The sequence below is a fragment of the Tenrec ecaudatus genome, chromosome 7 (assembly GCF_050624435.1).
Source record: "Tenrec ecaudatus isolate mTenEca1 chromosome 7, mTenEca1.hap1, whole genome shotgun sequence".
NCBI lineage: Eukaryota > Metazoa > Chordata > Mammalia > Afrosoricida > Tenrecidae > Tenrec > Tenrec ecaudatus.
The window spans coordinates 70,669,050-70,692,483 of NC_134536.1; the positions used below are offsets into that span (position 1 = coordinate 70,669,050).

The 23,434-nt window shown below is 35.3% G+C and overlaps 1 protein-coding gene across 2 annotated transcripts in view; it reads right to left on the minus strand.

Annotated features, from left to right (window-relative positions):
- Window positions 1-3,361: 3,361 nt before the first annotated feature.
- The window catches only part of GRIK2 (glutamate ionotropic receptor kainate type subunit 2), a 754,817-nt gene continuing 734,744 nt past the window's right edge, over window positions 3,362-23,434 (minus strand). The window contains exons 16-18 of one of the 2 annotated variants that reach the window (XM_075554725.1): window positions 19,759-20,009; window positions 7,662-7,793; window positions 5,123-5,263 (exon numbers count right to left, since the gene is read on the minus strand). In XM_075554725.1, the coding sequence (XP_075410840.1) occupies window positions 7,677-7,793; window positions 19,759-20,009 (368 nt within the window). In that variant the 3' untranslated portion in view covers window positions 5,123-5,263; window positions 7,662-7,676. Of the gene's footprint in view, window positions 5,264-7,661; window positions 7,794-19,758; window positions 20,010-23,434 lie in introns of both variants that reach the window. The other variant, XM_075554727.1, reaches the window with a different exon arrangement.

Sequence of the window (23,434 nt, forward strand, 5' to 3'; positions counted from 1 at the left end):
TATGAGGGCAATGCTTATTAGCATCCTGAAAGAAAAGCAAGAACATTTCTAATAAAAGAAGGACTGGGTAAATATTTTCTTCCAATTACATGAGGACAAAATAACATTTAAATATATGTGTGAATAACAGAAGTCAGAGAAATACTTAGTAAATGGATGCTGCCACATTTTGTGTATCAGACAAAATTGCTCGTCAGAATATCCTATTTCAGTAATGAACCAACAGAATAGCTTATATCTTAGTTGAATTCTTCGTACGCGGAAGGATCGCATCTGGTGTACAGAGGTAGGAACCGAAAGGAAACTGTGCGCCCTTAGGCGGCAAACCTCGACTAATAATGCCTTCCATCCTACCCATTAATATTTCCCTTAGTATCCTTTGGCAAATTTATATCAGCGTTTATATTGCCGACTGTTAATTTGAACTGCTTGAGACCTAGGGAGAGTAGTCTCATAATTCAGCACAGTCTGACTACAAAGAGCGCTTGTGACGACACGTTCAAACTGCCCTACGTCTTTACTAGCACATTTCATTCGGGCTGCATCCTGTGCCAGACCCCGAACTTTCAGAGCGAGTATCTTGACCTTTATTGTAGATCACTCGATCCCCAGTGTCTAACGCAGAGCCTAGTTTACAATATACAGTCACTGATATTAAAAAGAAAGATAGAAAAAAAGAAAGACAGACAGAAAGAAAGAAAGAAACTAGCATGCCCTTAAAACTAAGATGTCAAGATTTTTAAAAAACGAAACGAGTCACACTTTGAGAGATAATAAGTAAAATAAACGCAAGAGAAAACAATCAACAATAAAATATGCAATAATTTAATAAAAATAAAATAACCAGTAGATGGCACAGTCGATGAACAAAGTTGGTGGTCAGAAGAATTAGGTAGGATTTGGTAAATTAGGGTGCGTGACCAGGTGTGACAGAGATTGCCAGTTCTTTGCTCACATAGGTTCCTATTTTGCTTTTCTTTAAAAATAGGACCTTTCTTGTCGCTGGCCCATGGCTGTCTTAAATGAAGACCATATTTATTTCCCACCAGTTTTTCAGGCATGGATACCCATATGAAAGTTCTGACTAGTGAAGCAAGCAATTGGTGGGACTTCACGGGGCGGTCCGAGTGGCTAACGCGTTTAACTGGTCTATTAAACTAGAACGGTGAGAGTCAGGACCCAGCCAATGAGACCATGTGTAAAAGACCTGGTGAAGATTCCAATCCGAAAGCCCTGTGAAGCAGCAGTTGTAGCTTGTTACGCACGGACTCAGCCCAAGTTGGAACTGACTAAATGGTGTGTGCTTTGTGTTTTTATCCTGAAAGACGATGATCAAGATCCTTTCCACGTCCATTTGTGCGCTCCTCCCGGGGTATGCGCACGCGCGAGCTGCAGCTACAGCGCCTAGCCTATATCTCCACACAATCTCGGAAATAGAAACAGAGATCAAATATAAATCGTTAAAATTATTGTTAAAATGCATATCCATAAGTATAATGTGTCTTTTAATCTCATGGAAATTTTGGTCACGATGAGTGAAATATAGGGTAAAAAGTTCAGATAGTTAACATGGTTGTATTAGAAATTACATACAAACTCTACAAATTGAACTTAAAGTAATATGCATTGCTAATTAAGAGTGTTCTTTGCAAGTATAATATTTCAGAAGTAATTGAAAATGTAGGCAATCAGCAACTCCCCGTTGTAACTAAGCAGGACTATATTTGTTTAAAATCACTGCTAAATTAGGTTCATAATATTTTAAAGCAAGGTACAATGTAAGGTAATACATTAAAGGAGATTCTTAAAATCTCATAGTTCAGCATGGCTTTCTAAGAAAGTATTCCTTATCTACACTGTAACACATGTTTCTTGAGCTCTAAAAAACTGAAGTTGGAATGTTTTGAATTAGACCTAAGCTCTAACGATATAAATTACACTGGCTTCCAAATTTTAGCATGATTTGACAGGTACTAACATGAAAAGCTTCCCATTTCATAAATGTTCACAGGTTCCATTTTATGAAGTATTTTTTATTAAAACCATATTAATTTTTATTGTGAAAGCATTTATTTTATAGTGGATGAGTTAGAAAAACAGGTAAGAAGAAAGGGGCAGTATTATATCTTTTCTCATTATGAATAATCAGAATTTTATTAGATTAAGAATTGGCTCTTCCATATGCATAAGCACTTAATAATACCTGTTTGGGCAATAATGTAGACACTTTTGGAATCAGATGAAAATCACATAATATACATCGTTTATGCATATGATTTACTTATAAAATTTAGATACAGCAGACTTTTTACACTTTTTTCAAATGAATTTTGAATACAATAATGGTAAGTTTTACCAAAAGTCTAAATTGTTATTTCCTGAATATTTAAAAGAGATGTCATTACTTCCTTCCTCTTATAAAATTAGCCTACTGATGAAATGAAATTTTAAAAGTGCTTTAAAATCTGATCAGTATCTGAGTAACAAAAACTTTAATAATATCCCAAATCTCTCCATGAGTTATGCTATTTGGGATCACTGTAAGTCCCCTCCAGTTGATTCTGATCCAAAGCAATCCTGTGTCCAACAGAGTGAAACACTGCCAGTCATGTGCAATCCTCATGGGCCGTGAGAGGTTCCAGCCATTGTGGAAGCCACCACATGAATCCCACTCTCTGAGAGCCTTCCTCCTTGTCCCTGACCACTACTTTACCCAGCAGGGCGTCCTTCTCCGGGCACTAGGCCATCTTCATTACATGTCCAAAGAAAAGGCAGGCATTTGCTTAGTTGTGACATTGTAACTTTCTAAAATCAAGTTTAGGGATACAACTATCAAAAAATTATATTTTAAAATGTAAAACAACCTGACACTAGAAATTCTGAAAATGTTGGATATTAATTTTTTGTGTAATTTAATTTAGGCATAAACAATCGGTACAGCTTTTGTACGTTTCAAGAAATAATTCAGAGCGTTTCCTTTACTTTTTACTCTGTCCAGGCTGGGTATCCTTTTCTCCCCCCTGAGTGAAACAAACTAAATTTCTGATCAAGATTCCCTTAAAGTCCAACCATCTAAACCACATCATTTCTAACTTTGACTTTGAGTCTCTATTTTCCATATTCTTTGCTGAATTATCAATGCACAGGCAACTTTTTAAATTTACGGGCTGAGTCTCTAAAATATCTCAGTGACCACTGGAGTGTCTTATGCATACACATACAGTCAATATCCACTTCTAAAAGAAGACCAGGAATGTCAACCCAAGAACTGATAAACTTTAAAAATTCCCCATCTTAGTTTTTAAGTAACAAAACCTAAAGATCACATTGTACCACCCTCCCCGCCCAGCTTTTTATCCGTCTTAGTAACTCATCCCCCAAGCTTTTGTTGCTTGTCTTGAGGCCATTGGAAGATGACCATCCCGGGCCACCTATACTGACTGAAGCCGTGTGCTTCCCTGAAGACAACAATAAAGTGGAGCATTTATGATTCATGTCAGAGAAAAATGAAAGTCAAAGCTGAAAGTAAAATGGACATCATTTTAATGATTTTTTTAAATTTTGTGCATTGGGTTCAAACAGCAAACTGTGTGCACTCAACTGTTATCACAATGTTGTCGAGAGGCGCGTGTCTTTTCCCATTTTACATACAAGTGTCCGTTACAGTATGTGATCGGCCTCGTGGAGCCAGGGGTGTGGCATGGTAAGCAGTGGTGGTAGTGCACCTAGCTTTTATATTATCTAACTTGAAAATATTTCTCTTCTATGACTCCTTTTCTCTTGATAAAAATAGTTTTCACCAAACGTTGGTGGTGCACACGCACTACCATTCATGCTTGACATCACACCCCTTGACTGGAACACATGTTCTTATTTTGTTGATAAAAAGTATTACAAAAATTTCCATACAAAAACTATTTTCATAGAAATCTTGCATTTCCACAAATAAACCTGAACATTTTTTTTGAAAAAAAAACTGCTCAAGGATTTTGTTCATTTAACATTGTGACTGTATTGATGAATGCAGTCCTCTTCAAAGTTCTTCCATCATACTTTCCATAGATGACCAGTCCCCTTTCTCATATCACCAAGATCCGCCCAGCCTCCGTCAAGTTCATTTATGGCAGGAATGAGGGGTTGAGTTGACAGATCTGAATGTTACAGTGGAAGCTTCCAGCTTCCACATCACCATCACCACGCGGCCCTCTTTTACCACTTATGGCAATGATTACAAATCCTCTTCCTCCTGAACCCCGGATCACTGAGCCAACTGCTGCTTTTAATTCTCACTCTTGGGGTCGGGTGGGTGACATGACTGTGTGGGGGGCAGAGAACTGATAGGGATCTAGCAGTTGTTTGTTAAAGCTCCCACCTTGGTGAATTTAAGAAAGAAAAAACAACGAAAAACATTATTGCCTTGGTAACTGACATTTCTATTTCAATCAGTGACACAGACTAACAAGAACAAAACATAAACAAAAATAAAACACATGATGGTCTGCTTTATATTCCACTTGCCAGGAAATTCCGATTTGTTTTGTGTGATGTTTTTGTTTGTTTGTTTCACGTTCTATGAACACACATTGTCTATTCAAATGATCATTGTACTGAGTAGTCAGGGGGAAGTACATCATCAGCTCTGTTATCTGGGTGTTCAGAAGACTGCACTGTTTCTCAAAACACTACAGTGTTTGCTGCTTCCAAGTAATTTTTAATTTTTCACAATGATTCTTTTACTGGCTACCCTGTTGGGCATTGATATTCCATTTCCTGGCGACAGTTGGACTTCAAAAAGAACCGATAATATCTCACTGGACTGCATTTGAAACCGGTCACAAATGCGCAGGTGACATTCACTCAGCAGAAGGGAGGAACCATGATAGACAGTGTAACCCCGTGAAACTTGGTTGATCCAGGCTGTTTGTGAATCAAGTCTGACCATCGTAACTGCTCCGATCACAAAGTCTCTAGTTCATAGACAGCGGTATGAGGTAACTCATTTAATCTGCCCAGGTTGCGTATTTCCACAGGAAACATTCTCGCGAAATTGTTTGGATAAACGACGACAGTTTGTGCTTGGGTGTTTGGCGTCCCAGCTTTATGCCATGGTTTCTTTACCTGGTAACCTTCTGTCGTTAAATGTGTGCATGTTGATGACTTCTTCCGTCTTGACAATCACAGGGGCCTGTGGCTTGTGTCTTAACCGGCGCTGGCACTTGAGGGACATCCTCAGTTCTTCTACCATGGCGCTGCAGAAGGACCTCTGCAAACGAGAAGAAGCGCAGCTAAGTGACAGCAAGCCTAAACGAGGACCTCGCAGAGCGACACCAAAACAATTCTCAATCCGCTCTCAACATAGGTGTCTTGAGAGTGGAAAGTAAATATTTTAAGAGTCAAAACACTTTCATTACGCAATACATGATCATTAAAATATGTTAGCAAGGTGGGCAGGCTTAAAGACAATCTCTTGCTTATGCTACAATGAATGGCTGAGAATTAATATACATATTAAACATATATTGAACATGATTTTCAGATGACACGCTATATCATTGATTAGCATAAGGGGATAGGATCCACTATAGAATTAAACACACACAAATACACAAATCTATAATCAGAAATGTCTTAATATATAAATAAATGAGAAGAAAGAGACTTTTAAAATCGGCTTTTAAAATCCCAACTGGGCTATTCAATACTTCCTTTAAACATGGACTTTTAATTGAGGATCTTCAAACAACAAAAATAGTACTTGTTCAGTTAGAAAAAATATATAATTTCTGATGTATCATTGTACCTTTCTGCCATTATATATAAAAAGCATTTAAGGAAGGTTAGATATAAATACATTTTAATCATAAAATGGAAAATTTGATCATGTTTAAAACCACTAAAAATTTTTTTTCATAATCAGCTAGATTTTTTTTAAAAAGCTGATTATTAGCTTATCCCATGAGGGTGAAAAAAAATGATTAGAACAATGCTTTTTTCCTAATTCCCATATCACTGAGAATAGATCTACTAGACATTCTTATTTGATGATAATTAGTACCCACTCTTCAGGATTCATTTTATAGAGTGATGTATGTTAGTAGTCCTCTGAACTAGTTTGAGATATTCATCCGCTAGCTGCTTTTAAATCAGACTCAAAAACGAGTTGTAAATAGTATTGAAGCTAATGCTAAGGCTGAGGCCATTTTTACACAAGAACTAAAAATATGGACAATAACCAAAGATGTTGACACATATGAAAATTGTATACAATACAAAAAGTGATGTGATAAAAAAGAAATAAACCAATCCAACACAAGTATGTATGAGATTGACTTTCTTTTGCTTTATTTATCACTAATGTGTTAATGGTCAAAATAGTTCCTAGAGGTTACTGAACAAAGAAATATTTCACATCTATGTGCCATAATTTAAAAATTGGTTTCACAGAGAATCTTGTAAAACTAAAAACACTGAATTAAAGTCAGCATCGCCATGACTGAGAAAACGGGCTCAGGGCAAACTGGGTCAGTTTGCCCCTGTCACACACGCGTCAGCATCCTCGAGGGAGGTGAACGCAGAGGCTCTTCTACTGCCTCCTTGTCCTGCCCAGGCCAGATTCTCCCGTTTTTCTTTTCCTGTTCCCTAAGTCTCGGTTTTCCCAACTCTACAACTACTCATTTTTCTCAAATAGCTAATAAGAACCAGGATAACGTACATTTAAAGCCAACATATTAATAGTAATAGAATCTAAGAAACAGATCAAATGTAAATGCCTGGTTTTTCTCATATGGCTGTGCATGTTCTCTTCTGCCCTTTGTCTAGCACCCTGATGAGTTCTTTCATCTCCCTGCACAGTATCTCAGTCCCTGGCCCTAGTAATTAACCAGGATCATTATTTTCACTGGGTTTCAATTTTATCTCCTTACCATTTGGCACTCATTATCATGTGTTTTTCTCGCTGGCTTCTAGGTCTCCTGTGTGGCCCCCTCACTGAATTTCAAATAGCAGAAACCAAACTCTCCAGGCTCTGACTGTACACATAAGTGTTTTCTAAATGTCACCTGAATAAATGATAGTGACCCATGATACTACATTTAATTATTATTTAATAGTGTTTCAATTGCAAGTGCTGAATGAGGTTTTATTTTGCCCTGTTTTCAGAGTAAGAAATTTAACAAAATGCATTAGATGAAAACAATTAGAGTGGATGAAATTTCGTTTCAGTTTAATAATATTAGTTTAGTAAAAATACTGATTTATTAGCATCTGTTATTAGGCGGTGAAAATGCTACCTACCTGGACATTCCCCATTAACTATTACATTATTGTTACGTGCTAAGGCCAACTCACTCAGTCACTACATCAAACTGATTCCCATTAATAGTGATCCTGTAAGGCGGAATAGCACTGCCTTTGTAGATTTCTAGGACTCTGTATCTCCATGGAAGTCGAAAGCCTCACATTCCGCCCTTGACATGGCTGGTCATTTCAAACTGCTGACCTTGAGTTTAACATCCCCAAACATAACCTGCTGCATCATCAAGACTCTCTGTGAAGCACAAGGGTCTGGTATCCATGAGCTGTATATACTTCTGTTTAAAAGAATTACATGGTACCTGACAGCCAGTTTGTGGACACAGACACACGTATTGCTCAATACGTACTATTAGATGCATTTATTAACAACAAGATGACAATGATGATGAAGATGATGATGATAACACTGTAGCAATGGAAAAATCTGTCTCCAAAAGGGGTAGGGATACAGAGTCTTGAGGTAACATAGTCTTGGCTCTCTGTTGGAACATTTAACAGAAGAAATGATTAGATGATGTGACAAATTCAGACCTTGATTCCAAATGATCCATTAACAATGTTTCAGGAAGTGAATGCCCTTGTTTGAAGAAAGGTTAACTTCAAACGAATGACTTGTCTAAATGCTAAATAAGTTTTAACACTCTTTTTGGAAAAATTTCAGGCATTTTGATTATGTTACAGTTTTTTTTAATTCATAGAAATAATAATTATTTTTGTTCCTCGTAAGACCAGATTATGTATTACAGAAAAAAATTAGAAATATACCAACACATTTAACCATGAAATGGTTCAGTTTCAATTACAGAAACTGAAGAAATTAAGTCTGTATTAAATATTCTATACTTACCTCAGGCTACAAATAAAAATATATAAACTATTTTAAAGAAATTTCATGTAGCTTTACAATTATAATGTTAAGATTTATAAAAAATATATGTGAACAATCTGTTCCAATAAAATATCAGAACTTTGAAAACTTTATAAAATATATCTTAAGTAAATTATTACTTAAAATGTAGACAATATCTCAAATGTACACATTTAAAACCCCATGATGATCATTTTAGGCACTATTTTATAAAGCAATCAGAAATGTTTAATTTTTAGGCTTCAGTATTTGTTTTTAAAAGATCATCGTTTAATTAATTTTCTCCAGATAGCTTGCATTTTGCCAGCCTTTTGTTGACCTATACCTGTTAGTTTACCTGAAAATTAGTTTTTATTTCTAATTACCAAAAAATTCATTAATAGAAAATAGTTATTCTCACATACAAAATGTTTTTAATCAGTGATAGAACTATGAAAATCTTTTGATGTGAGAAAGATTTAAGTATCACTATTAAAAGATAAAATAATTTAATATCTGTTCACTTATACAAGTGCATAGTCTTTTGTTATCTGCAGCTGTAAAATGTAAATTTAATTTGGAAAGCTATGAAAATATCTAAATTGGAACCCACATTGTTTTTCATATTATAGCTGCTTCCTCGGGATGTATATTGACAAAGTTCCCGTCTACCTTTTATATCATGTTCAGCACACAATAGTAAAATAATGCCTTTCCTACTTCACGTTATCACTGCAATTTTAAAAGTGTTTTTCTTGAACAATGAAATAAGGATTTTAAAACAGGAGTTCAGCAGGGTACAATAAAAAAAAGTCACCACCACAACAGAACACACAAAGAATGATTAAAAAAAAAAAAAGAGAGATCGCGATAAGCCAGACCGAGTTTAGAAAGCCTTATATTTTGATTTTCCAATCCCCCCTCTGAGCGGGCGTGGGGAGGGCATTCAAGAGGTGTGTCATTAAAGAAGGGTGAACACAACAACAGAAATGTTTCTCCACATAAAGGTGACAGACTCCAAAAAGAAAAGGAGGAAAGGCGCAAGGATACTAACCATCATTAAAAACCTCTGTTAGTAAGTTTCAAAAGGTTACTAAACAGTGTCGGGATGGGAGGGTGGCACTAACCAAATAGAAGATTCCTGAAAATGAAAATTTACAACTTTGAGCTGTTAGCATGGATAATGGCATTTTAATTAATAAAACTTATTAGAAAACATACTATATTTAATGAGCTACCCTATGCTGACACATCTTTATTTCCGAAGACAACGCAGAATTGAACATCATTAAAGTGTGATGTTTACCTTACCCTTTTAAGACTAATTTTGAATTTTAGTACAGTCAGATCATACATATATGGTCCAGAGAGAAATCATCTCCTGAGTATCTTTACTAGTGTAGAATATTCCATTATTAATAGCACAACTATTAAATTTATACACATATTATTATTGGTAAAATGATTTGATAATACTTGAAGCAACATATATGTTTCTAAGAAATATATTTGAAATCTAGTTTTAACCATGGTTCACATTGGACACAGATACATTTAAACTATACTTTTAAGATAAACCCTTATATTTAGAGATTTTAAAAAATCAACAAATGAAAATAACGGGTTTCATATTGGACCTATAGCATATGTTGTCTAAAGGAGAAATAACATAAAATTATATATTTTTACTGTTTGCACTTCGAATTTATTTTAAGGACATCTATGTGTCTTGTGTCTTAATCTTTGGCAGTATAAACTTAAGAGAATAATATTCCAAAACTAATTCAAAATCATTTCTGACTATTTTATATACATTTGTTACTCCTTTATTTTGTATATTTCTCTCTGTCGGAAAGCAGAATGCGGAGATCTAGGATGACCACAGCAGGACTGATAAGAACCTGGGGGCATGGAGGGGTGGGAGGGAGGAAATGAGGAGTCCACAGCATTAGGTACAACAGGAAGGAAAAGTTCCCAAGGTCATTGCGATGACCAAGGCACCACCCTTCTTAATATGATAAACTGCTGAATTGCACGACATGTTCATTTTATCTTAGCACAACTATTTAAAAACACCTTCATAGTACTCCCATCAGCTTTGTACTTCAATTTTTCTAGCCCATCACTACCGGGCTGTATTTTTTTTTCTTTTTTGCGATTTAAACTATTTGGTAACTTACATGAAAACCTAGTTTATGCAGATAATCTTTTAAAATTAACTTCTGATTCTAAAGCATGGGTCCAAATAATTCTGAACTCACTATATAAATGGTGCAGATAAATCATTGAGATCTATCTGTTGTTGAAAATTATCACATGTCAGAAGCTAGTTAAAATGGAGTAAAAACTGTACAGACTGTAGCACTTCATCGCAGACCCATCGCCACTGCGAGGACTCCACTTCTCAGACTCTGGGGAGCAGGGTAGAATGACCTGCCCACATTTCCAGGGCGGTATTTTCATTTAAATCTTCGAGGGCGCGGATTGACACGGCATTTTCCCTCAGAGCAGCTCTTGCAGTCAAACCACTGACTTCTTGTTAGCAGTGGAGGCCACTTACCAATGTGCCACCGGGGATCCTGAACTGTTTCGTATTTCATATACGTATTGGTGTATGTAATAAGCAAAGCAAATGTTATTAAATATGACCCATTCATTTAATTTTCAGACTCGAAAGAATCTAATAGCTGATGCATCCAAAATTGTGACTTAACCTACGCTACATGAATAAGACGGTAAAACAACAAGCAAAGAAGTGACTCATAAAACACTCGAGATGAAAACACATCGCAACTCTGATCGTTGGATTTGGCTTCAGAGCAGCTGGCTTTAATAAATGTGTCTATAGAGCTATTATTATTTTAAGACGCAGTGGCCCAGTCAGAAATTACTTGGTCTGTGGGGTCATATGGTTCCTATGACAATCACTGCAATTTTACCGCTTGACACTAAAGTACATGAAATCAAGTCATATGTCGGGATGCATGCACATAACAACACTGTAGCTAAGATACTTTCGACGTCCATGTCATGAGTCCTTACACATCAGACTATATGAGTCAGAACCATCTCAATCATCTCAACTGTGATTTGATTCACCTGAGTGTTCTCCCTGACCATGTTATTAGTATCAACAGGAACAATGTATGAGGCAAAAATAAATGTATACCTTTCCTAATGAGTAAAATGACAAGCAATGTTAAGATTTAGCCTGGATTGTTTTAATCATAAGCACATAATTAAAGATGAAAATATTCTTAGAAACTCTGACTCTTACAGTCACCCATTATCTTCGTATTGCAAATAAAATGAGTGAGAGAAAAATGAAGCACTATTATCCACTTTTACATTTCTTGTACTCAATCTACCAAATCAGTAAATAGAGTCTCACATGCTTCAGCACCATTTTTGTCAATACAGCTGTGAAATGGACTTAAAGAAAATGAAATGTTAATCACCACATTCCTGTTGACAGTCATAATAATACAGTTAAAAATAATTTAACAACTAAATACTTAATTCCAGGAAAACTCTTTGTTCTAACATCCAACAGTTGAAATATATCAGTTTTAGGAATAAAAAAGCTGAGTATACACAAAAGAAGTTAGGTATATTAACTATATTAATTCTTAATACAATTTTTGGATGCATTTTAAATCACATTTTTTATTTTTCAATAAACTTAGAGAAAGTATTAATTTTTTCCAAGTCTGAATAAAATTGAGATTCCCAAGTCTCTTTCATTACAAAATCCACGCTTGATATCTATACATAAAGAAAAGTAATTAAACAGTGCTCATGATAAACTCACAATCTGTTTTTTTTTCTTTTAGCCCCCTAAAACATATTCTTTATCTCAATGCAAATTAAGGATGGAAAACCATCAAGAAAAATTGTTTTTATTTTCTGTGATAGTGTGTGTGCAATTGGATAATTATGCTCAGAATAGTGTAGCGTGTCAGAACAGGTCTCTTTAACCTTCGGAAATGTACTTGACCCGGAGGCACTTACTATCCTTACGTTTGTTATACTGACAGTAATAGTCACGCTGTAATTTTATCCCCAAATGTGATACTTGGAAAACCAACTTCAAGTTTGTTCTTAAAAATGAACTGTAAAATCATTATCTATCCAGCTGCAAACTTAATGCTGAAACTTTTGTTTGTGGAAATAAAAAGTGTAAAAATCTAATGATTTAAAAATAAATTATTTTGTAATACTTTTCTAATTCAAAAGTGAATAAGTGAGCAAAATTAAGATTAGTCCCTCACTTCACAGAGTGACTTTATACTAGCATGTAAGGATATTTTAAAATATTAGACACTTCAAATAGGTTATCAATAGAACTTCAGAGATGCTCTGCTTTCAGAGAATGCCAATGATATCAAATCATTATAAAATTGACTATGTGTCCAAAATTTGTTTAGAGTCTAAACTCAGATATGTATGTTTTGTGGTTTTCTTGGATTTAATATTTAGTTAGCACTCTTAACTGCTGCATAAATAGTTAAAAAGCACACATATCAAATGTAATGAATTGAAAGGATAAATATCCTGTGGTTATTGCATTGACATCCCCTAGGGAAAATGGACATATTTAAATAAAATCTTTAGAAATGGTTCGTAACATGATTCGCACCCCTACAATTTATCTAATAAAGTCTCTCTTTTAAAGAGTTTTGTTGCTCGGAAATGAATCCTTAGACATTTTATGAATAATTGCTGCTATTTTAAAGGAGGAGGCCTGCTGGCGGAGTGGGTAAGCGCTCATTTGCTGCCCAAAAGTCAGTGGTTGGGACTTACCACCTCTCAGCCAGAGAATGAAGCTGCAGCGAGAGAGCGAAGCTTCCACCAGATTTATAGCCTCGGAAACGGCAAAGGGCAGTTCTACTCTATCCTTTCGGAATCAACCTCATGGCACTGTTTCTTTTCCCTTTGCTATTTTAAAGTAGTATTTTCATGAATGGGAATTTAAAGAATCATTCATGCATAGGGATCGGTGGATAATTTGCTTCAGTTCTTCTGTTTCCTAGAAGCAATCACTCAACTAGCTTCAAAAAGTGTTTTCTTTTTTGTTGTCTTTTTAATGAATGGTCTTCAACTCTTCATTTCTATCTAGTCTTTCAGGTTTAAACAAAACCACTTTCTTCTTATGGTTCCCCAGATTGCAAGGTTTCATTAACTTTTGTTTTGGTTACTATGATTCATGTTATTCTACTGTAGTCTGGCAAACATTCTATGTGTACTCAAATCGTTTCTTTTCTTTTAGATTTTCAGTGACTGGAAAAATATCACTTAGGGATTAGCTTGCATATGATTTACCAGTTATGTAATATAAGTAATTACCCTCACTAAAATGGACAATGTTCAAAAAATGACAATGCATGTAGTTCTATTGTCTGATTAAAACTCAAATAAAAGTATCTGCTTAAGTTGGGGCCCCACATCCAAACAGTAATGAACAGTTTCAGGTATTTTTCATATATTTTATTTAATATTAAGTAATGCCAGTGAGTTGATTTCAAATCATAGTAAAATAAGGGCACAATGTATTTTTTTTTTTTGGTTTTTGTTAAGGTTACTTACTTCTGAGTAAATGATTTTTTTATTTCTGAATAAAAACTCATTTAGGTTCAAACAGTTCAATAAAAATGATTTGTACAGGCAAATCCATTTTAAGATATATGAGAAAGAAAATAGTTCTGCTTACAAATCTAACCACAAAAGCAAGCATCTGATTTGTGTTGCTATTATTTCTGGACTTCAAAAGAAAATAGAATTATATATGTCTTTAAACAGAGGGCAGATCAACTACTTAAGGACTGATGAATAGTATTAAGTATGTATGAGTAAACAATAATTATGCAATCATTTTACCAAAAGATAAATGGATAAAACCATAAATAACAGGTTCCTTTATTAAGCAACTTGCTTCAGTTGTAAATAAGAGTTAGAGTGGGCAACGGTTTGAAGGGTCCCTCAAACAAGCCCACAGAAACCTGAAATGCACTGGTCGCTCTCTTTAGTGGGCACCAGTTTCTCAGCTTGCTGAGCATCCTTTCAAAACCAACATGTTTAAAGTTGGTAACACATACATGCACACAAATCCATTAGAAAATGCACATATGGATTAGCTACTTTTTAGGACACAGGCACACATCATTGGGGAGTCAATACATTTTCCTCAGAACAATCAACCACAGGAGAACAAAAGGGCAGCATTTGCCAAGGGATAGAGCTCCTGGCAAGGAATAGACAGAAAAGACCAGCAAATGGAGATGTAAAACATAGGCGGAGGGAAGGCTGCGATTACACTCTGTGGATAGCAATCTATATTATGAAAAGAAAGGGTAGATGAATTATTGGATGGAAAACTTATGTGCTCTGTAAATATTCACTCAAATCACACAAAAAAATTGAAGACACAAGGAGAAAAGAAGAGGATTTAGAATATCATTACAAACAGACAAGGCAGGAATTTGATATTCAGAAAATAATTCACCATAGAAAACCTTTGGGTAAATAATAGGTCTTTACATCAAAATTAAAGTCATCAACTATGATTAAAAATGTAATGCACCATCTTGTGGTCACTCGAAAGGAATGTAATATATACATTTTGTAAAAGTTTTATGATGTTTTCATATTTTAACTTTATTTTCTATTATTGTATATTAACTTGCCTTTATTTTAAAATGGAACAGCCTTAAACATGTAATTCTCAAACAAATGGGAAGTATAAAATGTCATCGCTCTCAAGAGCTGTTTGTTTTTATGAATCACTCACAGATTTTGTGCTTAAAACACATTTTATATAATCCTCAATATAATACTTATAAAATTTATCACCGCATTATCAAAACTTAACCTTATCCATTTAAACATATTCACTATCATATCCAAGTAAGTTTTAAACAAATGTTAGCTCTCTTAAGTTTTATTCACAAGATTTCAGTCTAGGTAGATAAGCATAGGAAATGGAATTTGCTTTATTTAAGAATGGAGTTGTTATGTTCCATTGAGTTGGCTCTGCCCATAGCCACCTTAGGCGCAGCAGAATGAAACTTCGTCTGCCCCTGTGCCGTCCTGACAACTGTTTTTTTATATTAAAGAATACTAGAAAAAATATTATGATAGAAAAGGATTTGGGGACAGAGATTATGACTAAAAGGCCCTTGCTTGCAAAACACAGTTCATTGTCTATTTGGGTCTCAATAAATAATTGCTTAAAAAATGAATAATTTCACAAGTGATTATCATTAAATTTTTGAAATCTAAATTAAAGGGATTTCCGTGATAGTGTAAGTAAACTGTGAATTTCTATATAACCTCATGCATATATAATTGTAATTGCTAAGAAAATTTTGTGACTAACTTTGATAATTTAATAAAGGTGTTAAACAGCTAGATAATTGAACTTCATAACATGTTCCCCTAGAAAAATGAAGACAAATTGAGTCCAAGAACCAATTTTTATCAGGATAAATAAAATGAGCCACTTCTAAGACACCTATAATCATTTAATTTACGATCATTGAAGCACAATTTTTATTGTTTGTGACAGAAGGTCTTAAAATAGGTAATTAGATTAAACGTCATTATTATTTATATAAACAGATAGGCCCAGGGAATAGTACTCTTAAGGTATCATTGTTGATACCTTATTGCTTTTGTTGAACCTATTTTCCACTTACTGTTATGGCTTACTGATGTTAAATGACTTGTCCTTATTTTTATTTAAAATAAATATTTAAATACATTACCCCACTGATGTCTCAATTTTTGTAATTTTATTTTCATTTGTTTTGATTGTTGAAACTCACCCATAGCTTCTGCATTTCCCATCCTAGGCTTACACTTGAGTCAATCAGATTTTCTGGTTTCCCAGGTAATAATTAGGTACCTCGGCTTTATTCAGGTCAGCTTATATTTGAGTATATATGGTAGATTTAAGAGCAACTATTAATAGCAACGTGGTGCAATAGAGATATGCACCGGATGACAGACGCTCAGCTTGTAGGTTTGACACAAGTTATCAATTGAAGTGAGCCAAATATTCTCCCTGTTTTATCAAAGGTACTGTCATTAGAATGATGATTGTATGGGAAATCACCTAAGTAAAAATCAAACTATACAAATCCCATTGCTGTATTGCAATAGGAAATTGAACCTTGTAATTATAACTAAATTGAACCACATTTGGGCAACCTTGCCTAAATAAGCTGTGTTCTGTGCTCAAACCCTTAACAAAATGTCCATCAATTACAAACCCAATTACAAACTTTTAAAACCCTCACTGCCATCGAGTCGATCTGACTCATGGTGACCCAATCAGCATGGGAGAACTGCTCCTGGGGCTTCTGAGACTGTAACTTTGAAAGCCTCTTCTGTCTCCTATAGACTGGCTGGTGGCTTCGAAAAGCTGCCTTTGCACTGAGTAGCTCAACAGAGCCACATACCACTAAAGCTCCTGACCCCTATTCACTCTATTATATTAAAAACTATGTGAGGTACACATGATAGTTCATGCAATCACATGGATGCTACCTTGTAATGTGCATCAAAACATCATTATTACTGTATTAATATATTGGATATGTTTTATTGTATCTTAATGATTTTATGCCTACAAAGGTACACCATATAATACTAAGACAAACATTTATCTGATACTAGAATATAATTATTCTCATTTGCTTACATGTTAAGCCTAAAGTTTGATTTAGAAATGGAACTCGTTTATAATTCAGGGACTGCCGACACATACATTGACTGAGAAAACTTTCCTAGACAGTTCTCTGTAAATGTAGCTTGTCTAGTGAATCCTAATACTAACAATCATACAGGAAGAGTACAATTGTCTGGTAGGGTTTCCTAGCCTCTCCTCTGTGCAAAAGCCTTGTTTTTGGGGTAAAAACATTGTTCAGAGATACTGCTTCATTATGATTATATGAAAGGGATACATAGAGATACATAGAGAGAAAGATAATAGGACACACCCTACAGAGGATAACAGGACACTGCCACGTCTTTCTCCCTCAGAGTGGCTGGTAGATTTGTACCACCATCCTTTCAGTCAGCATCTGTGCACTTAAGCAGAGTGCCACTAAGCCCTTAGTGGTCATGTTGCTTCTAGATACACAACTAATGGCTATCCACCATAGAAAAATGGGCAAAGTGCCCAACTTAAATGGAGATATTTTGGAAAGGTTACATGCCTTTGGGAAACTGAAGTCTTTTCCATTTATTCACGGGAAAGGAGTTTCTGGTTGGTTCAAACGGTTAGTTCCCTACGTTGCTAACCAAATGGTCCCTGAGAGACCTCAGAAAAAGGCTTTCCGATCTATTGCAGACAGCTTCGCCATCTACTTCCAACAAACGCATTACGGAGCACTCAGTGGAGCGCAGTGTGCCCTGAGACACAGCGCTGCCAGAGTCAGAGATAACTCCCAGTGATTGTTTTTGTTTGCGTACTTGTTTCTTTAGGAGTAAAGTTGTAAGTTGGGAAAACCAAATGATAAACTTGGGCAGACTCTTGGGCACGGTCTCCCCAGGGAATTTAGAATTCCTTATAGAAGTTCTGTGGAGACAGGCCTGGGCAGTGTGTCTACTATGTACATAAAAAATCAAGGTAATTATTTTTCAGTGTTACATATTGGTTCCTTTGGTAATAAAAAAGAAAGTTACATTAATTTCCTTTTTCAGAATTTTCAGAACGTCATATGTGTGTATAAATATATAATGGCCACCATATAAAATACTATAAACTCTGCATACATATGTTCCCACAGAAAATTCCAACTAAACTAAATATTTATAATATAATAATGTAACAGGTTATGTTAAGGAGTTAACTTTTTCACCTTTTATTTTGTTTTAAACAGATACACATGGAGCAATTATATATAGAGGTACAGCGTAGATTTATTAATGTGAGACGGATACATAGAGACAAAAAGAATAGGAAGCTACAGCTTTTCAAATGCTAAATGGATTTATTTTGAACTGAGATATAAATGAAATTGTTATTTGAAATAGAAACTCAAATATCAAACTTCTTTGTGACTATAAGTTTGGACTAATCCGAAACCTTTACTAACATAAAGAATTTTACATTTAATGATAATTACTGATGGAAATGGAAATGGATGAGTTAAGATTGGTCTTTTTAGGTCATTTTTCAGGAGTATTTCGGAAGTATCATTACATTGGAATGTGTACCTAGCCTCGATGATGAATCGCATCAGTATTTGCTTGATTTAGGAAACCAACCTACACAGCCATCCTGAAAACTGTGGGAAAATAAATGGTGTGTCTGGGAAAATTTTAAATATTTTCACTTGTCATTTGAGTATCATAAACAGAAGAGTGATATAAAAATACCAACAGCATTTTTAAGAATTCACTAGAGTATGTAGAAAAATACCAAAGTAGGAATGAAATTGCTATCATTCTGACTCCAGAGAGTCTATCTAGTAAGAGTAACATAAACTGTTAAAGAGATAGGACAATGCTCTTGGTTGTCAAAAACAGATTATAAAAGTGTGAGTGCTTCGAAGAACATCAGCAGAACACTCTCATCTTGCATGTACATGTGATCTTATTTTTTAAATATCATGGCTTTCCTCCTCCTAATATCAGTATAATCTCTTGTGGGTGCAAAGTATTAAACGCAACATAGTTTCATTCTGTACAGGGTCTGAGACCGAACTGTACGTATTGTTGAGCTAACTCAAACAAAAAGCTATTTTTCTATAAAGACATTAGATCAATAAAGTTCCAAAGCACTTAGAAATGTTAAAGGAGCTATTTCCTGCCCATAGCTGTCCATTTATTTTTAAAAGTATGAAATGTAAGCTGAAGCAGAGATTTCTCTATTTATATACCTCCTCACACTGCAGAAATGAAGAAGGTGGTGCACCAGAAATAAGGAATCTGACTGAGGCACCACATATTTTAAGAGATTGCAAAGAGATTTGTAAAATTAATAAATAAGTGCATTAAAATTCAAACAAAATATAATGTCAATTTTTGAGGTTTCTACAATTTTGAATATTCTGGTATAAGAAGTGAGGAGAGGAATCATTAAGAATATTACTAATGGAAAGGAAAAAAACCCATATTCGCTTATGTAGGAAATGAACGGTCATTTTTGCACTATGAGCTGCTACATTTTTTACATAAAAAATGTTTAGACGGAAATCCTCCAAATAAAGTTTTCACTTACTCTTTACCTTGAAACTGTTTGCCAGGTCAGTCTTAAAATCTAATTTGGATGCACGGAAATATATATCGCTGAAAGCTATCGTTACTGGTGTTTCTTTTCCTCCTTTAAGCGAACTACACTGGATTTCCGGGAGCAGTTTCTCTTTGTGGGGGATCTCAATCTGAGAAGAAACGATCCCATGGCCTGTCCCCTTGCCACAGTAAAACACGTACGATCGAATAGAGTTCCCTTTTGCGAATGGCCGCTTTATAACGGATGGCATAAGACCATACAGCCAGAGTTCTAAATAGTCTTCTTCGTTGCAAAGAGAAAAAAACAGATTGTTTATTATAATCACAATTATTTTTAATTGTAAAAGGGTGATATTTACCTTTTCCAATTGAGCATTTTTTTTGGATTTGTATAAAAATTCTCCCACAGCCACAAAAACCGAGAGCACCAAGCCGGCTGCCAGAACAATGAAGATGCCGCCGATATTCTGCACCCCGAGGGCACTGGCCTCTTTGCTCTCCTCCTCCGGGCAGCCATTGCCCCTCCACCACTTTTCCTTCATCATGTGCAGCTTGCCTTCCTCTTGAAGCTGAAGAATCGCTATGGTGATTTTATCTCTGTATGGAGAACCTAGAAAAGGAGAAAGCATATGACAAACAACTCCAAGAAGCCCAGAAATCCATAACAAAAGATTAGCATAATACAATGTGAGAGGGGGGCAGAGAAATATCCAAATGGTCCAAAATGTGTCAATATTAGTTTTCAGTAGAAAAAAAACACCTGGGAAGGATAGGGAATAGAAGTTTAGGGAGCTCAATAAGTATGATCTTCCTAGATTTCAAAGGGTAGAACCAATTTTGTTTTAAAGAAAAACAATATGCCTTTCGGAAAGGTAGTCCCAGATCACTAAAGAGAAAAATAATTAAAGTAGTACGTGGGAGTCTACAAATAGAATTAGAGTCCAGGGATATATAGTTACAGTCAATGTCTTGTAATCATTCTACAAAGGAACTAAAATTTTCATTAAATAGTTTAATCTCAATTCTTAGATAGTTGTGAATTTTTTGGTTTCCCAATATGCAGTAATCTAGGACCACCATTATTAAACAAACTACATCCATAACGAACTGCAATTAGTAAGCAGTCATTCACATTTTATGCTTGATATGAATAATAAAATGTAAAGGTTTGTACAGACTCAGATTATTTTTTAAAAAACTAATTATCTCATAAATCCAGGACCTATGGCCTGATGAGACAAGATCATTTCCTTTGTTTATTTGTTTATCATTCTAAGCCTTGGGGGAGATGTTCTTTTCAAAGCAGGCACCAACATAAATTAAATTTAGGATGTATTCTGAGGAGTATATATTCATCTGCATTAGCTATTATATAATAAGTAATATATTTTCTAATTGTTTTCCCAGAAGCATTTTCAAAATAAAAATTATAATACATGCATCTTTCAAAATCTCAATGGCTGGTTTTATTGCTTTTTCCACCCCAAAAATAGTCTCTGCAGTTAATCTTCTTTCCTAAAATACTATACTGTACCTGTGATATTTCTTTACAATTCATCTATCGGTGCTTTCTACTTATAGAGAATCATTAAACACTTCCACATACATTCATTGTGGTCGATCATTTTATTTCTACTTAAAAATGCCTACATATATATATAACACTAAATTTTTCTAAAAGTAGTTAGAAATATAAGGGGGCAACACAATACATCTCGGTTTTAGTTGATTAACACAGCAAGGCTAACTTAACACTACCTTTTCAGCAGATGTAGGCACGCTATAAGGAAGTAGACCAGTAGAATCATAATAAGGAATACCTTTTCTAGTTGGCTTCCTAGAAGCATGCAAAAACACAAAAATGAAACTACATGCCAGAGCCCATTGAAAAGTTGGAGGAGTCCTACACTCCCCGCTGGGATGCAGCTCCTTTTTCTTTTGTGTCTGTCTGTCTGTCCGTCCAGGGAAACCCTGGTGGGGCAGTAGTGGGTTACAGGTTAGGGCACTAACCTCACAGGCAGCAATCCCAAACCCTCAGCTACTCCATGGGGGCCAGATGAGGCTTTCTGTTCTGATAAAGACTTTTATAGCCTGGGAAACCCAAAGGGGCAGTTGTATTTTGGATGATAAGGTTGCTATGGAACTGAATTGGCTTGATGACAGTAGGTTTGGTTTGACTATATCTCATCAGATGTAGAAATCAAATGTTTTCTACTCAACATTTTCCAGTACTGTTGCCGAGAATGTTGTTCTATATGTCTAGCGCTATTTCTTATCATTTGAACTCTAGTTCATTAATTTCATCATACAATAATTCCCAGTATACTAGAAAAAATGTTTTATTCTTCTCAGCTCTCCCCCTCCCCCGCAAACTTTCTTGTAATTACTTCTCTGATGCTTAAACTCAGTTTAGATGTGGTTCCTCAAAACTTTCCAATATCAATGGGTTCGAACAACATATACTACCATTTACTTTGAACACTTTCTAGACACTCTGTGAGATACCTGGTAATAGATTGTATGGGGTCCACATTTCTAATAGATAGCTGTTGTGGAATAAATATTGGGTTACTAACTACCAGGTCAGAGGTTCAAAGCCACCAGACATCCATAGGACAAAGATGAGACTTTCTACGATTGTAAAGATTTAGCCTCAGAAACCCTATCTCGAGTCACTCTGAACAGAAGTGACTGGATGGCGATGAGGTCTCATTTCTGATCTTATATTAGCATCGCATATCTCGGAGCCCTGATGTTGCAGTGGCTTTATGGTCAGATGCCAGTCATAGGGTCAGAAGTTCAATCCCACTAGCTCTTTCACAGCGATAGATAAGAGGTTCTCGGCCTTGGAAGCCCTGTGGGGGATCAGTTGGCATTGTATTGGTGTCCACTTCTCTCTCTCGGTCATCTACAGAGCTATCCTGATCCTCAAGCATTTCTCACAGAATCACCCAAAGCCCACTGCTGTTGAGACAAGTCAAAGCCTACTCAGAGTGGCCGGATTGGAAAGGGCAGAAGCAAGTGTTTTCTATACAAGCAAGAACTGACTAATTAAAGAAATACCTATTCCATTTAAATTGTAAATTATAGTTAATCAAACTTGCCTTTAAATTAGAAATGCCATATCTGAATAAAATTAAGTGCTTATACACTTAGGAAAATGGAAAAATATTTATAAGTAGGACTTTTTAAGCTGTTTACTTGAAAAGTAGACTTTCAATTATAGAACATTTTGGGAGCCAGCTGAGTAGTATTTTGTGCTACTTCATTTCTCATCCTGAACATTTTGAAAGAGTATTATTTTCTGTTGCCAGCTTGCATAATCATTGACCTGCCACTCCTCCATTTCAGAAAAGGAGAGTAAGAATGATTGTCCTACTCAAGAACGTAATCGATGTCACTGAATCGTGCAAGTATACACTGTTACATCGGTGTATGTTCTGCCGCCTGCATTCCCAACAATGATGGGAAAAAGAAATATAAATTTTAAGGAAAACAGCAACATTCTATCCTTCAGGTTTAAGATCATAACAAGACAAAAGCAAGCAGCAGCAAATCAATCTTCCTCAAATGAGACACGTTGTGATCTGCTATTTTTAACATTGTGTGGGAATAAAAGAATTGTCCATTCATCATAAACCTTGACACACACTTGTATCCTATACAGAATAACATGGTCCTGTTATCTGTTTAAAAAAATACAGACTATTAATATACCCCATCTTATCTTTTTTTATGAATCCAGGCAATAGAATCAATACCGGAATACTATCCTATTTGATTAATTTAATTCTATTTAAAAAGGAACAATTACTAAACAATGAGTTTGTTTTCTTTATTGTATGTCATTTAGTGTTTCTTGGACGGCATTTCTACCTAGACTCTTGTTGAAGCCAAATGTGAACCTTGAAAATTCTCAAGAATTCAAAGAACAAATGTATGTTTCATACTCCTTGGGGCATGAAGGTCCTGTGATGAAGGGAGCAGTGATTAGTTAGATAGGCTTTTTAAGATTCACACAGGTCATATCTATCA